The following is a 16,490-nucleotide window of genomic DNA, read 5'->3' as shown; positions in this document are numbered from 1 at the left end:
ACTTTTCAATAACTTGTGTTGAGACAATTGGCTGTGCATTTAGAAGAAAATGTAAATTGAATCCCTACCTCAGATGACACGCAAAAATAAATTGTAGTCAAAGCCAAAACTATTAAAATATTACAATAAAATATGAGCAAATGTTTATGACTTTGGGGTTTTCAAGTACTTTACAAATAAAGTGTTTTTAAAGCCATAAAAGAGAAGACTGATAAATTTGACCATACAAGTCCTCAAATACATTGTTTTGTTATAATGTTAATGAGATGCTATAGGCACTTGACTCTTATTTATAGCAATCAGCTTATGGTAAAATTGGTTTCATTAGATGCAGTTTCACCACAGATCTAAGAACCTATCAACAACGTTAAGCAAGGACTTAATGTTCTAAAACGTTAAGGTTCAGCATAGCAAAATATTATAGCGACCAAGTTAAAAGGCAAGCAACATTCCAGAAGATATTTGTAATACATATAGTCACTATTATTTAGAATAGATGTACAGACATTTGGAAGGAGGAACCCTTTACACTGGTTACAATAAATCAGAAGGAAAACGCGCCATTCCCAGGAAAGGAAACACGAATACCCAGTGATCCTATGAAAAGATGTTTAACCTCATTAGCAATTGGAGAAATGCAACTTAAAACAACGAAATAACAGTTTCCCCCGTTCAACTGCCAACAACGTAAGTATGATCGTGTACTCTCACACACTGCTGCTGGTAAATTGCTAGAACCATTTTGCAGAATATTTTGGCAGCAAAATAGGCCCATACCCTAGGGAGGAGCAATTCTGTATTTCATTGTCTCCTCCGGAAAAGCGTGTGCCCATGTCAACAAGAAAGCTCAAACCAGTGTGTTCCCCGCATTGTGTAAAACAGCCAAATCAGAAGACCACCCAACTGCCAACAACTCGGTGAATGACACCAAAAACAACAGTTTCTATGGATGTTAACACGTAGCAAAAGGTCTGGAAAGACACACTCCAAACCCATGACAGCTCACGTCTAGAGGAAAAGGAGGGGATTGCGGCTGTGGTCAGACAGGACGATAGTGTTAATCCACAATGTTTTAAAAACATCCTGTTTGTTGAGAATGTGGTTCTCTAAAGGGAGTGAGACTCACTCATAGTTGGTCAATATATTTCTTTTTTTTTTTTTGTCAATATATTTCAAGTCTTGAAAAGAACCTTGAGAAATATCTGAGTCCTAAGAAAATGGGCAATGGATGTGAGCAGGAAATCACGCTCCCAGGTGTATCAGGTTGGATTTGCTTAACGTAAGTGACCTGATCTCAGGAGTAAAACGTTCTGTTTGTTCAAGTTCCTGGAGGTCAATTTAATGACCTAAGAAAGTAGCATTTCTTCTGGTCCCAAGTGACGCAGCCTGAATCCAGTGGAAAAAAATCAGAATGCCTGTGACCCAATCCCAGCTCCACCACGTCTAAGCTGGCAATCTTTGGGCACACCATTTTACATCACCGCGTCCAGGATTTCTGTGTACAAAGAACGGGGTAACGTGGCCTGTCCTAGCCATCTTCTTGGGTCATTTTGAATCTTATACAAGATTAAGCAAAAGTGCTCTGAAAACTGTAAAAAACTATAAAGACACACAACAATATGACTCTACTCAAAACACAAAAAACACCAGGATACAGTATGCACATGCTCATTGAGTGATTCAAAACTCATTTAAAATTGCTGTTTTCCCCCCAAATTTCTCATCAGTTCGATACCTCATACCACATTCTGAAATAAAGCCCAGATGAAATAGTTAAATAGTAAAAACAAAACCATAAACAAGACAAAACCATCAAATAATATGGTTTCTTAACACAAAGGAAATATTTGAGCACACAAAAATTTTAAACTTCTTCACATCAAGTAATATAAGCAAAAATAAAGAGGCAGGCAACAAACCTCACAAGCAGTAAATACCACATTTAATGCAGAAAGATCATTCACAAACTGCTGTGAAAAACACAAATTCTCTAATAGAAAAATAGGCAATTTTCAGAATTATAAGCCCATAAACTCAAGAACCTCAGTGAAAATCAAGGAAAGAAAAATTAAAAACAAATGAGGTGTCATTTTCGAATACCAAATTTAACAGTCTTAATGCTGTTAAAAATACATTTGATGTATCTTTTAGAGAAATGTTGTCCAAGGAAATATATGCAAGCCCCACATGTAATTTAGAACTTTCCAGCATCCATGTTAAAAAGTGAAAATAAACCAGTGACATTAACTTTCGTGTATTTATTTAACCCAGTATATTAAAAGTGTTATCTCAACTTGCTATATAATTATTAGCGAGATACTTTTTATTTTTTTGAGGGACACTAGTGCTTTGAAATTCAGTAGTTATGCATTTTCTACTTATACCACCTTAATCCAGATTTCTAATTTTTATTGGAAATATGTTTTCAATTTCATAAAATTTTCAGTTGAAACAGGAGATTCAAATACCCAAGGTTATTCCAAACATCCTTATAAGTTTTCCCCGGTTACTGAATTGGGTGTCAGGTTTTAGAATTGATTCTCAATTGAAATGAAACAAAACTCATATCCTCAGTTTCTCAGTCACACTAGCCACGCTGCACGGGTAAAAGCCACACGTGCCTGGTGGCTACCGGACTGGACAGTGCAGTTCTCAAATAAATCCACCGTCGAGATCAGCTCCGTGCCTGCCAGAGGCAGCTCGCAGCCCCCTGAAACCGGACTCAGTGGCTCTCAGATCTGTAGTCATGAAAATGTCAAGACTTACCTGTGCTGTCCTCCCGTCTCCTACGCAGGCCCCTTCTGCTCCTCCGAGGACGGAACCTCCTCGCACCCCGTTTCTGCTGTGCCTGTTTCCACAGGGCCCACAGGCCACTCCGTAATCGGCATATTCTGAGTTCTCAGGCTCTACCTAGTAAATAACAATGGGAATAATAAGAATGATAATATAAAATCCTATTGAATGTCAACTGTAACTGAAACAAAAAAATTAAAAAGAAACAGCAGAATTTGCTGGTATTTATTAGGTACTTGGCTTTACATCAACGCTGTGCTTTTTACCGTAAATACAGTTAAATGGAACAAAAAAGAATAATAAAAAAAAGCAATAGGTTCCATCCATTGAGCAGACCAGGCCGTAGTGTCCGATGCTTTCCATTCTGCATAAATAATCTGTACCGCTCCCGTTTCCAGACAGGAAACAGGCTCAGAAAAGGAGAGCAGCATGTTAGGGTCACACAATTACCAAGTGGCAGAGTGCCTGACTGTTGGAATGGAAGTTAACGAGCCCCAAGCCCCTGCTCTCCCCCGGTTCTATGCTGTTCCCTGTTCTGTTTGTGTTGTGTCCCTTCCCCTGTGCCCTCTCATCTCTCCCCCAGTCACCAACAGGGCTCCCAACTCTCCTTGGGGGATTCGGGAGAACTGGGGGCCCATCCGGGACCCCCATCACTTCTTAGAATATCATTAGGCCAAGATGGCGCAAAGGGGAAGGGGACCGACCACCTGTGGAACTTACTGTGTGTCAGGCCTGTGTGAAGCCCTTTGCGTAATAGAAGCCAGAAAATAAAATGCCGACCCCTGGACCAGGGCTGGGCCCCGACCTTCAGGGGACTCCAGCCTCCTCCACACCCTTCCTGGGGCCATGGGGCAGTGTTCAGGCAGCCACCGTCACCAGCCACAAAGCGTCCCACTACGGTGTGACCACAGAGAGCAGTGGCTCGGAAGGCCTGTGGCCTGGGTACTGGGCCCTGTCCTGGCCAGCAGACCCCGGTCAGCCTGGTGCTGTGGTGGGACATTCCCAGAGCTGAGCTTCAGACAGAGTCAGGCAAGGACCCTGGCCCCACCAGCCAGGTGCTCCAGCTCCCTCCCATGTGAAAATGGAAACGTAGTAGTACCTGCCTCATAGTGTTGAGCGTAAGCAGTGCCCAGCCCAGAGCAGGTGTCCAGGAAGTTCTAGCAACGATCACCTGTGTGCTGGAGCTGCGATTCGCTGTGGTGAAATGTGTGTACTGCCCGGCCCACTTTCAGTTAAGAAACAAATGTGAGGCTGGCGAAGGGGCTGGATGGGAAGGTGTCAGTGGGTCTAGAACCCTAGAACCAGGATGCCTGGGTCGGGGCCTCGCTGTGGGCTCTCAGCCAGCGCCTTTGACATTACTGAACCTCAGTTTTCTCATCTGCAAAGTGGGAATAATGCGGCGACTATGTCCAGGGTTGATAAGAGCACTTCTCATGGGAAGGCAGGCAAGATGCTTAGTTTAGCACCGCACCTAGTCGTTAGTGAAGAGAGTTGTTACAAGGATGAAAGGAATGAGCTTTGCAAACGGTAACGTACTAATTCCCAGAGAACAATCCCCAGACCTACAGCACCAGGAGCGCCTGGGAGCAGGGCCTGTGCAGTTACACTGGGTCCTGGGCTCAGAAGGGCCCTTGCTTGGTGTCATGCTCTCACGTCTCCCATCTTGACCTTCTCCATTTGAGCAAGGGGCGCTGCAAAGTGCCAGGCCTGCCTGGGAGATGGTTAGGGTTGCAGACTCTCAGGCCCAGCTCCAGAGGGACTGAAGCAAAGACTCTGAGGGTGGGGACCAGCCATCTGTATTTAATAAGCCTGATGCAGGCGACAGCTCAACACCCACTGCCGACAGGAGGCAAGCGGCACGGCACCCTCCGAGCTGTCCGCATAAAGCCTGTAGAATTTCTCCACTGGGGCAAAGCCCTGGGCCAGCCCTTGCGAGGGGACGGGACCAACCGGCCTGTGCTTCCTGCTTCCAGCTACGGCCTCCCCTCTGACGACACAGAGCTGTCCATCCAGAGGCAAATGTACTGCAAAGCTAAGGATGCCTCCCCTGCTTGCAAAAGCCCCTTCCATGACCCAGTATGTTCCCATTCCTTACCTATAGTTTTGTCATCTTTCCTTAAAGAGGCGACCAAATCATCTCGGCTCAGGCCTGAAACACATAGACCTACTGAGGTCTAGACAGGCAGGTGGGATTATCTGAGCTCTGATGTCTCAGTTCCTAAGTAACGGTGACAGTGCTTCTCAGGCTTCCCCCCCCTGCCCCCCCCCCCCCCCCCCCCCGTGTCACCAGGAGGGTTTGTTAACACCCGGATGGCTGGGCCCCACCCTCACATCTGGGTCAGCAGGGCCAGGTGGGGCCTGAGAGGTGCATTTCTAACTGTCCCAGGTGAGGCCGACCCTGCTGGTCCGGGGACCACAACTGAGAACTGCCGCTCTTCTTCCCACCTACCCCCAATGCCCCAGTTTCATGTAGCTAAAGCTGCTCCCTGGCCCATCAAACACCCTTGATTTCTGCCTCCGAGGGGCTAGCCCTGCTTGTTCACCTCCTCCAGGAAGCCTCCCAGGCTGGGCTTGGGGCCCTTCTTTCAGTCTCATCAGCTGCCCCTAATTAGGGGCATGAAAAAATGGCCTTTACCTGGATTTGCCCGCCTCCACGCCTGATGAATAGGAGCCCCCCTCCCCTCTCCTTTCCCAGGCCCCCATCCCCCAGGACCCCTCCTGCCCCCACTAGGCCCTGCAGGCTGGGTCACACGAGCCCCTCCTCAGGTTCCCCTAGGAGGACGGCCCCTTCATGGAGGCGTCCTGAAAATTCACTGGAGAGGGAGGGCAATGCATGCTTTCACAGGTGCGGCTGCGGGAGCTGGGGACTTGGGAATCTGCTTCTCCCAGGGTGAGTGACTACCTGGGAGGTGGCAGCTGCTCCCAGCACAGCAGTCTCCAGAGCCACTTCCTCATTAGGTCACAGCCAGCAGAGGGACAAAGGGACTGTGGGGACAGAGCCCCAGAGAGCAGTTTCCAGGCTCTCGGCCGCACCCGCACGTGGAACGGTGCTGACTCGGGTAGTAGATGGCCGTCAGCTGTGGCTAATTGACCATCAGCTGTAACCAGTTAGCCAGCTGGCCCCTGACACAACTGCGCTGGTTGGTCAGGGAGTCGAGTGAATTGGTTGGTTTGGCAGGCAGAGAAGTGGACGCAGGTCGTGTGAACCCAGCCTCCAGTGAGACTTTAGTGGTGTGACTCCCCTACCTATGGCCCCGTGGCTGTTCCTTTTTGGCCTCACCCTCTCCTGTGTTCTTATGTGGGGAGCGGGACAGGCGGCCCCACAGGTCACCTCGCACGACAAACGGCGCAGTGAGCAGGGTCTCCCGGCACGCACAACAGGGACGCAGGGGGCGAGGGTGGAGGAGGGAGTCGCTCTCCTTTCTTTACACGGTCCCTCTCCCCATGGACACAGCCCAACGGGTAGAGCCTTTGGTTTAAAAAGCAGGGACACCAGCTAGGGGCATCCAACACTTGGTCCCTTTCCCTCTTCCAGCCATGGTGGGTCCCTGCAGGGCTCACAGGGGCCATGCTTTCTCCTCCTGACAGTCCAGACTTCTGTCCCTCGCCATGCCTCTGCCCCTTCCTGCAGGCTCAGCTGTCTTCAGTAACCCCCTCTCCTCCCTGAACCCCAGCAGGGAGTTGTGTCCCGGGAGTTGAGGGGGGCCTCAGAGGCCTGGCCCCAAGCTGGGTCCCCAGGGACGGGCACGCTCATCTTAGAACCACGGGCAGAAGGGGAGCCGCTCACCTCTGGCTTCCAGAGACGTCCTCCGACGGGCTGGCTGGAGATCTGGAGGGAAACAGCCGTCTGTACCTGGGCTTTAAGGGGTCTGATTAATACAGCCCACAGCTGACGACCCTCGGGAAAACTTGCTGGCGCCTCAGGGCAGAACCTGGATCGCCAACCCCCCAGGCCCAATGAGTCACAGCTGCTGCTGGGGGTGGGGCCTGGGGTCCCCACCATACACACAGAGGGAAGTTTGGGGACTATATTCAGGACGGAGGCTGTTATGTGTGCATTTTCAGGCTTTTTATTACTGGGGGTCGGAGGGGTGCGGGGGTTCTTCTTTCCTCAGGTTTATTTAATGAGGAAAGGAGGGGAATGGTGCTTAGCTCTTACAAGGGAGCAAAGCTTTATTACAAATCACCCCCTTCCAAAAGATCTCTCCCTCTGTTTATTCACGTCTTGCTCACCTATTATAGAGAATGTGGAACTTAGAGCAAATCGCAAAGTTCCAGGCCTGCTTCCACTGTGTGGCTTTGGGAAACTCTTGTCTCATCTGTAAGACGAGTGAATAGTAATATTCATCTATCTCAAGGGGCTATAAGTATTAAATGAGATAATCCCTAATAGAGCTCATTAAATAGCAGCTATTTATTTTATTAAACATGTATCGAGCACCCTGGTATGTTTCAAATCCTTCACTAAGAACTGGAGATTAAAAAAAAAAAAATCCTAAGGTGAAATGGTCTTGGCTCTTAAGTAATTCAGTCTAACAGGAAGAGGGGTAATACATAATATTTCACAGTTTGTTTTCAAAATGCTTCCCTATTTATTAATTCATTTTTGTGAAAGCCTCGGAGGTGGCTCTTACTGACGGATATTTCACAGATGAGGAAAGGAGGGTTCAGAGAGAAACAGCCGTGTGCTGGGGGAGCAGTGCTGTTTGTCCTCCCCCCACCCCCCAAACGCCCACCCTTCCCTCTGACACCAGCTGTGTGGGGTTTTCCCCCACCGAGCAACGCCCAGGCACACCAGCCAGGTGCCTACAATTCGATTCCGACACTCCTCAGCGTTAAGCTAGACCCCCCCAGGAGAAAGGCTCCGTCCCACGAAACTGCCCCCCACTTCAGATGCCAATGTCTGGTAGCAGGTCCCCGGGTCACCCATAACTTCTGTCTGACTTGGCCACAAACTGGAGGCTCCCACTCCCCCCAGCCCCCACCTCGGATTTGGTGATTTGCTGGAAGAGCTCACGGGATGCAAACAACGGCTGGTGGTGGGTGGCACCAGGAATGAACGCTGCGCTTTGGAAGGCTGAGAGGGGCTGGACTGAGCGTGTAGGGGCCAGATACGTGGGACCCTGTGACCCCCACCGAGCTGGCTCTGCCGAGTGGGAGGGTTGCTGAGGACACTGGCGTCCCAGGCAGGTACACAGCTGTGTGACCTGGGGCCCTTCTTTCCCTGGCCGACCCTCCAATTCTCTTCTGAAAACACTGCAACCGTTCTGGGCTGCAAGGAAAAGAATGCGTGGCTAAAAGTGACCCAAATGACAAGGACATCTGTTATCTCACCGAGTGAGCAGCCTGGGGGAGACAGGGGGTTCCAAAGTTGCTCCACTCAGCCCTTGATGGCAGCGTGGCTCTGGGACAGCCACTCTGCAAGTCTTGTGTTGTTTTGTTTTACCTTCCTCCTAGGGTTGCACGAACAGCAAAACTCATGGTGCCCCAAAGTAGGCAGGGCGGGCGGCGTTCTCTGAGGCTGTCTCTCTTTTAACCAAGGAGGAAAACCTTTCCCCAGACCCCAGCAGACTTCCCCGTACATCTCACTGGCATGTGTCCTGCCCAGACTCATCACCAGTGGAATCTAGACGGCTCTCCGAGGTCAGGGCACTGCCACCCTAGTCACTGTCCCCACAGTGACTAGGCTTCCTTGAATGACATGGCTTTCTCCTGCTACAGGACCTTCTCACATAACTGTCCCTATGTCTGGAGTGGTCTCCCCCAATCTGCCAACGCACCCTTCGTATCTCGATTAAGTTTCTCCAGGAGTTTCCTGAGCCTCTCTGTACACCTCGTTTTCTTCCCCAGTAAAACGCACTCATGTTATTTAGTTATGATTCACTGTCTACAATTCTGTGGGGACACATGCCCAGCTGGGTTGCTCTTTGTTAGTCTGACTTGGGGTCTCATGCAGTTGCCCTCAGATGGTGGCTATGGCAGTTGTGACCCAGATGGCTTCACTCGTATGTCTCGTGCCTTGGAGGGGACAGCTGGAAGGTGGGACTTCTCTCCCTCCTCACGGGATCTTTTCATCCGATGACTTCTTCACCTGGTCACTGGATCCCAGGCACACAAATGTGGGAGATGCCAGTTCTTCTGAACGCTTGGGTCCAGAGCAGCCATGTTGTCACTTCTGCTATTTTTCACTTGGTTCAGATGAGTCACAGAGGGGTCTATGCAGGTCTGAACCCTGAGAGGCGTGACTCACTGGGCACTATCTCTGAACACTATCCATCATTTTAACAAGCAGCCGAAAGGGAATCCAAAGAGAGGAAAAGTCATCCCTTAAATTCAAGGCCTCGCAAGACATACTCAGCCAATGGAATTAATATGCTCAGGCCCCATTTCTTCTAACCCTCAACGATGTTCTGTCCCCCAAAGCCCATCTTACGTAGGAAGACAACTAAAACCATTACTTAGCCTTTTCTTTATAAAGGCTCCACATCTAAAGTCTTTACTCCAAAGGAGCTAAGGCTTTGGGGAATCTCTTCCCGTCTAGGACCAAGCCTTTCGTCTGGGAAAACAAGAAGGTAGAACTAGATAAGGTTTCTTCTAGGGCAGGGTTTCCCCGATGATGGGGCCGGTACCACCAGACGGGCAGAAAATAATCTCTCATGACACACCGCGTAATTTTAGGTGGCACCCCTGCCCCGCACTAGAGAACACTGAGTCGCTTAGTGAGAAAGTTATCTCATCTCAAATTCTTTCTCAGTCTTTCTGCTTCCATCAAGGGGAAAGCCACAGTTGGGTGTTGGTATGTCTTTAACCGTCCAACATGTGGTGGAGTAATCGAGTGAGACTAGCTGCTGTAACAAACAACTGCCAAACTCTTACTGTCGTAACTCAATCCAGGCTTTTTTCTTGCTCACTTCTTGCCCTACCCAGTCATTCAGGAGCTCAGCCTCCATCCGTCTGCCGTAGCTCCACCCAACTCCAGGCCTTGGGGTCTCCCTTATCGCTCTGCATCCAGCTGGAAGGCAGAGGGAGAACGGGAGCATGGAGGATTCCTTGAGAGGGTTTCAGAGCTGGGCCCAGAAATGGCATGTGTCACTTCCTTCCACATTCTCTTGGCCAAAACTACCACAGGGCCTCCCTTAGAAACGAGAGGGCTGGGAGGAGAGAGAGAGAGAAAACATTGCTACTGGTGAACCATTGGCCAGTCACTGCCACACTTGTCAGTCTTTAGAGCAAGAGCATTCTGGAAACCACAATGCCTCAGCAGGCTTCAGTCCCAGTGTCTGGTTTTCAGAGTGGCTGTCTCCGTAACCTTGTCTTTATGGTAAGCAATCCTGGCTTGCCATTTCAGTTGGTGAGGTCAAATTTCCTTCGTAAATAAATACCTTTTTTTTTTTTTTAAAGGGAGTCAGTGTGGCAAAAGGTATAAAGATATGTGAATGCCTGACATTTGGGAAACGCTGATCTATGGCAATGCTGTGTGGAACTGTCTGCAAGGATTGAAATGTTGTATTCTGTGCTGTCTGATATGGTCGCCACTGGCCACAGGTGGCTATTGAGCACTTGCAGTGTGGCTCGTGTGACTGAGGAACTCTATTTTTAATTTAATTTTATCGTATAAGACACTGTGCATCTAGGGTGAGAACCATGATTGACAATGAATGTCTGGAACGTGTCTCTGGGAGAATTCAGAGGGCGATAGTGCTGTGATAGATTATTAATGTCTGGCACGGGTAAGAGGTGGGGAGGTGATGGTGAGAGCGCCATATATTGGTTATTGTTACACTAGATTTTCTTATAGGATCTTTCTAGCATTAACATCCCAGGATTATATAGTCTTCCTTAAAACTTCCGTAGAATTTAGTGGAAATGTTTGTCTCTGGTCTCCAAGCTCCTTTTAAAACCTCCTGCCCTCTGCTCCTTTCCTGATAAAAGTAGAGACTATTGAGTAGAGATATTAAATTGAAGGTATTTACCCATATCTGCATGCATTTGCCCCGAAACTAATGATTTCAGGCTTGTGAGATGTGAGTCACCATTTCTTTTTCTCAAGAAAGACACTGAAGAGCCACCTCTTCAGAAGCAGGGGGTCATTACCAGTGGAAGAGGGAAGGACCCCTTCTGTTTAATGTGTGGCTAAAAGTGGGATGCTGGAAATAACCATTCGTCATGTGACCTCAGAGGTGGGACACGCTGTCATGAGGCTTCAGCTGTCTTGGCTTCAGGAGTCCACAGGTTCCACTGTGGAGGAAGGAGGTAGGGCACGGAGCAGCACTCTCCCCAGAGAAGCCAAATGTCAGGAAGGCTGGAGCTCGCCGACGGCGTGGCAGGACGGGTCACGGGGCTGACCCGGGCTGCCGTTCCAGACAGCTTCATAATTACACGATCTATTTTTCAACTAACCAGTAACCTTTTGATCTTCTCATTTGGGAGCTTGTGTGTGTGTTTTAGATGCATCTTTTATCTCTGCCTGATACCCTAACCGTCATTTTCTTTTCTTCTCTGGTATTTGTCATTTAGACCACAGCCCTGGGTCATCAAGGCCAACATGGTTTCTCTTTCTTTCTGCTTTTTCCTATAATTGAAGTACCTTGAATAAGCCCCATCACCTCTCTGACCCTGTCTCCCATTTGTGAAATGAAATATTTTGATTGTATCATAGGACTTAGTGACATATAACTCTTGACTCAGCTCACCATGTTTCTGTCACCTCCTGTTGCACTGCCTTTGTTTCCTGCCATAGTTAGGGCTGTGGTCCTAACATTCCAAAATAGCATCCCAGCATGGTCAGTTTCCCAGTAAGGGCTCTCTCACTGGTTTGCAGATGGCTGCCTTCTCACTGTGTCCTCAGGTGGGAGAGAGAGAGAGAGAGAGAGAGAGAGAGAGAGAGAGACTCCACCATCATGACCTCATCTACACCTAATCACCCCCCAAAGGCCCCACATCCAAATACCATCACATTTGGGGGGTAGGGTGGATTTGGGGGCGTGGATACAAACATGCAGTCCATAGCACAACACTAAGGATTTTCTTTCCATAACCAGACATCTCTTGAAACTCAATAGCCGGATTAATTGATCCAGCTCCCCTCAGATGAAAGATGTCAACAGAGAGAAACAGTATGACAATATCAAATAGCATATCATTAAACAGAGCATCGATTCATAAGTTGTAAATGGAATAGATTTTGAAAAATATGAGTGTCCATTCTATTTGGCAGAATAAAAGCCATGCAAGTGGCAACCTCATGACATAATAAAAGTCCCTGGGATTGTCACCTTTTTAATGCTCAAGGAGGGCAGGGAGGCTACCTGGCAATGGTTGCATCATGACAGGAGGGTGTGATCAGACGTACGAGCCAGTGGGCTTTAGTTACCAGGGAGCCCAGCTCACCTGTCCACTGTTCTAGCCCTGGACCTGGAAGAGGGCCTGGTGAGCAGTAGTTGCTCAGTACATATTTGCAGAACTGAAGGTGCATCTATGAGGTGCTGGCTCACGCCTCCAAAAGGACAGGATGAGGCTGTCCCCTCATCAGTCACCATGAGAATTTGCAGAATGGAGACATAAATGAGCGAAATGCAGGGGGGGGGGGCTTCGGGGTAACTGGCAGGACACCAGCCTCACTTTTGGGAACTGGGGCATGTGGAACTGGGGGGAGGAGATGGAGCTGTAAGCAAAGCAAGGTCTTGCTTGGTCGGCCACGTCAGGGAGGTGGGGGGCGGTCAGAGCTCAGAGAGAAGGCTGGGAACGCAGGGGGATTGGGGACGGGCCCAAAGACAAAGGTCAAGAAGCCAACATCATTAGAGCCACAGAACACACCTCCTCAGCCATCTGATGGCACATGGCCTCCTTCTGACAGATTTCCTGGAATGGAAGGATGTGAAACCAGAAGCACTGTTGCCAGACTGACATTCTCTGACTCTAATTAACTTTGTTAAAAATCTTTACCTCTCCAAAGCTCAGTGGAATCCTGCCACTGGGGAACTCAAATTATTCCCCTGCTTTCCACCCTCCCTCCCCCGCCTTTTCAAGCAAGAGCATATTGTGAAATTTATCAGTATCAACTAATACTTGCATCCACTCTAATCCTTTAGACATTGAACCGTTTTCCTTCCTGCTGCGTTTGATTTTGAGACAATAAATGGGATTCAGGGGCACATGATTGCACTGCTGGTTTAGTCTGAATTTCTGATGCTTGGCAAAATTCATCCCAGTGTAAACAATTAGCTTCAGAGCCCTGTGAGAACCCACCTGGAGCCCAGGTCGGCAAGGTGTGTAGGACAGCGAGACGCAGAGATGAGTTTCTAATTTCTGCTTCCCCAGAATCTGGCGTTATCACCTTCAGAAAAGCCCATCATGCACCAAAAGGGTGTTACAATTATCGGCCCTGTTGGGGAGATGGTGCTGAACTGTCTACACAACATCAAAAAGCTTGTTTTCTTCAATGATGATTAGAGCATCTCTGTGGGAAAGCCAGTTCATAAAGCCGCTCCCTATGAAATCGCTTCATCCACACAAACAAGCCGGACGGGGTACCGCGACCGGGAGGGCAGAGACCACCGCTAATTACACGTGACATCAGCATTTATACTCCACTGGCCAATTACGTTAGGAGAAGTAAATAAAGCGAATGAAATTTCCTTTTCATCAGCCAGGAGCTGCAGAGTCTCCATAGGTGTGTGAGGTCGGCCCAGAAACCCTTTTTCTGGAGATTTTCTGGGGAATGTGTAACTTTATTGCTAGAATTCCTGGTGTGTGTGTGTGTGGGGGGGGAATCTACTTAACTCAATTGAATAGTTAAATACTAGGCTGGTGCAAAAGTAATTGCGGATTTTGCAATTATTTTTAACCTTTTAAACTGCAATTACTTTTGCACCAACCTAAATAAAATTTGGTTCCATTTGTCAGAGGAGACAAAATTTTAGGATGGAAAGCATTTGCTTTCCAGTCTGAGTCTGAGACGAACAGAGGGACCCCCATGTTGGATGGGGGACAAACTGGGGTCTTGCTGGGTAACATAGACGACACTGTGCAGCCAAGGGGGTATGTGTGCTGTTTCCACCCCTTCCACTGCAGGAGGCTGGAGGCTGGCCCCAATGCCAGACCCTAACAGACCACTTGGAAGCTTGGTACAGTGTAGGAGTCATGGGTTTTGGAAGCACATGCCTTGGGTTTGAATCCCAGCTCTGCCACTTACGAGCTGTGTGATCTTGGGCAAGTTCCTTAACTTCTCTGTGCCTCAGTGTCCTCGTCTGTAAAATAGGGAGAATAAAATTGCCTTGCGTGGGTTGTTTTCTGCATTCTGTGAGTTCACACACGGGAAGTGATCAGAAGAGTGGCTGGCCATTTAGCTGACTTCCCCATATCTCAGCTGCCCCCTCCCTTACTGACCAGGAGGCAGTTTCTTTTTCCCTTGCGAGGCTGAATTATAAAAATACCAACTGCTGATCTGCTATTTGTTGAACCCGCCTTCTCTCTTCCCTTTCCCTGGTGCCACACTCACTCTCAGGGCCTTTTGTAATTATAACCAATGATGTTATCCTAGGAATTCAGGAATATAAATCTCTCTCTCTCTCTCTCTCTCTCTCTCTCTCTCTATATATATATATATATATATATATATATATATATGCACACACACACGTATATATAATCATATATATATGATTTTTTATTGGGGAAGGGGAACAGGACTTTATTGGGGAACAGTGTGTATTTCCAGGACTTTTTCTTGGGGAACAGTAGTGTGTTTTTCCCAGGACCCATCAGCTCCATCCAAGTCAAGTTGTTGTTCTTTCAATCTTAGTTGTGGAGGGCGCAGCTCAGCTCCAGGTCCAGTTGCCAATGCTAGTTTCAGGGGCCACAGCCCACCATCCCTTGTGGTAGTCCAACCGGCAACCTTGTGGTTGAGAGGACGCGCTCCAACCGAGCCATCTGGGAGCTTAGCGGCAGCTCGTTGTCTTCATTCTAGTTGCAGAGGGCGCAGCTCGCTGGCCCATGTGGGAATTGAACCGGCAGCCCTGTAGCCCAGAGCTCGCGCTCTAACCAACTGAGCCACCCGTCCGCCCCTATAAATCTATTTTTAAGGGGCCAATCTGGGAGGAGCCCAGGGACAGTGGGCCCCTCGTGATGCACTGCAGGGCTCCGTCAGGGTGGGGGTGGGGAACCAAACATGCCATGTTTGATGATGACCGGCATCGTTATTATCTGTCGTGTGCAAATTCTGCAGCAACACTAGTCAGATGCACTGAGGAAGATGCTCATGGAAACCTTATGGGGAAGGTACTTACATTGTACCCATCTTATGGATAAAGAAACGGAGTCCTCCAAACTGGGCATTACCTGCCCAAGGCCACAGCGTGATGAAGTAAGAGGGCCAGGACTCAATCCCGGATGGGCTCTGTCCTATTAGCAACTTTTCCTCCTTGCCTCCCTGATCTGGAAGGGGCAAGACATCCACAAGGCCGGGGGCTGGGTTAGGAGGCTGCAGCCATGGGTCAGTGACCGGCTGACAGCCGTGGCTATGGGGATACCCACTGAGCATCCTGTGTGCCCGGCTCAGGGCCAACAGCTCCACATGCATTGTTTCACTGACTCCTAACCAGGTACCATTATTATCCTTGTTTTTCAGATGAGGACGTGCAGGTTTGCAGAAGAACTTGCCCAGTCAGGCAGCCATCGGTGGCCCAGATGGGATCTGGATCCAGAGTCTGTCGTTGGAGCTCCCGCTGTCAACCACTGTGCCAAGGACCCACGGAGCACTGAGGTAGGCGGACACGGCGCGTGGCTAGAGGCAGAGGTGGGAGCTGGGTGTCCAGCCCAAGGCAGATGTGTGGGGGATGTTGCCACTTGTCAAGACCGGGAACAGTAGAAGAGAAAGTGTTTTCGGAAGGGAGATGCATTACATTTTGGAAACAGAGTGCCTGAGTCGTTTTTGGGACATTGTCATGCTGCCCAGTTGGCATTTGGCGTATGTGACTCCAAGGCTTAGAAGTTCCTCTCATCTTAAAAATAGTTTATGTGGGAAATATCATCCCACAAGTGGTAATTAATGCAACTGGTGTCACGGCTTCCGAGGGACAGAGGGAGCAGAGAAGGCTGCCTGGGCCATAGGAAACATCAGTGTGTCACGGCTCGCTGAAGCCAAAGGCTGGTCTGTTTGCTGGTACTTGGCCCAGGGCGTGGTCCCTACAGAACAAGTGGCTTTGGGATGGATGAGTAATCAGAGCGGGGAAAGGCTGGTGATGCGGGAGGGTTACTGAGTGGAGTGTATCAGCAGTGAGTCAACAAATATTTGTACGGAGTGCCAGGCCCTGAGCCAGAACAGAGGCCAACAGGCTGTTCCTGTCCTCAGGGTCTTGTGTGACAAACACTGGAGACCTGGCAACTGCAGCCCACGAGGTAAGTACAGTACTGGGGAATCTGAGACAGCGAAAACGTGTGGTGGAGTGATGTAACGTTCCAGTTGGCAGTTTCAAAACACGCAAATCCAGGCAGCCTTTCAGAGACAGTATGAGAGAGGAAAGCTTTAATGCCCAAGAGGAGACTTTCATAGGCACCATAGTAAGCCACACCCTTAATACGCCGTCCTTTCAAGTCCAAAACCCTCCATTCGGTCTGCCCCGAGGCAGAGCTTCAGGGAAAGCCTGATGGATACCAGTGGTTCAGAGACAGTGGCTTTTGCCTGACAGGACCAACGT

The 16,490-nt window shown here is 49.0% G+C and overlaps 1 protein-coding gene across 1 annotated transcript in view; it reads left to right on the top strand.

Annotated features, from left to right (window-relative positions):
* Positions 1–15,556, top strand: part of SNX29 (sorting nexin 29) — a 425,148-nt gene extending 409,592 nt beyond the window's left edge. Inside the window, exon 21 of the mRNA XM_074322948.1 lies at positions 15,422–15,556. Within this exon, the coding sequence (XP_074179049.1) occupies positions 15,422–15,425 (4 nt within the window). The 3' untranslated portion in view covers positions 15,426–15,556. The remainder of the gene's footprint in view (positions 1–15,421) is intronic.
* The last annotated feature ends 934 nt before the right edge of the window (positions 15,557–16,490 follow it).

This window comes from Rhinolophus sinicus, linkage group LG18, assembly GCF_036562045.2.
Source record: "Rhinolophus sinicus isolate RSC01 linkage group LG18, ASM3656204v1, whole genome shotgun sequence".
NCBI classification, from domain to species: domain Eukaryota; kingdom Metazoa; phylum Chordata; class Mammalia; order Chiroptera; family Rhinolophidae; genus Rhinolophus; species Rhinolophus sinicus.
This window is presented reverse-complemented; position numbering and strand designations above follow the sequence as displayed.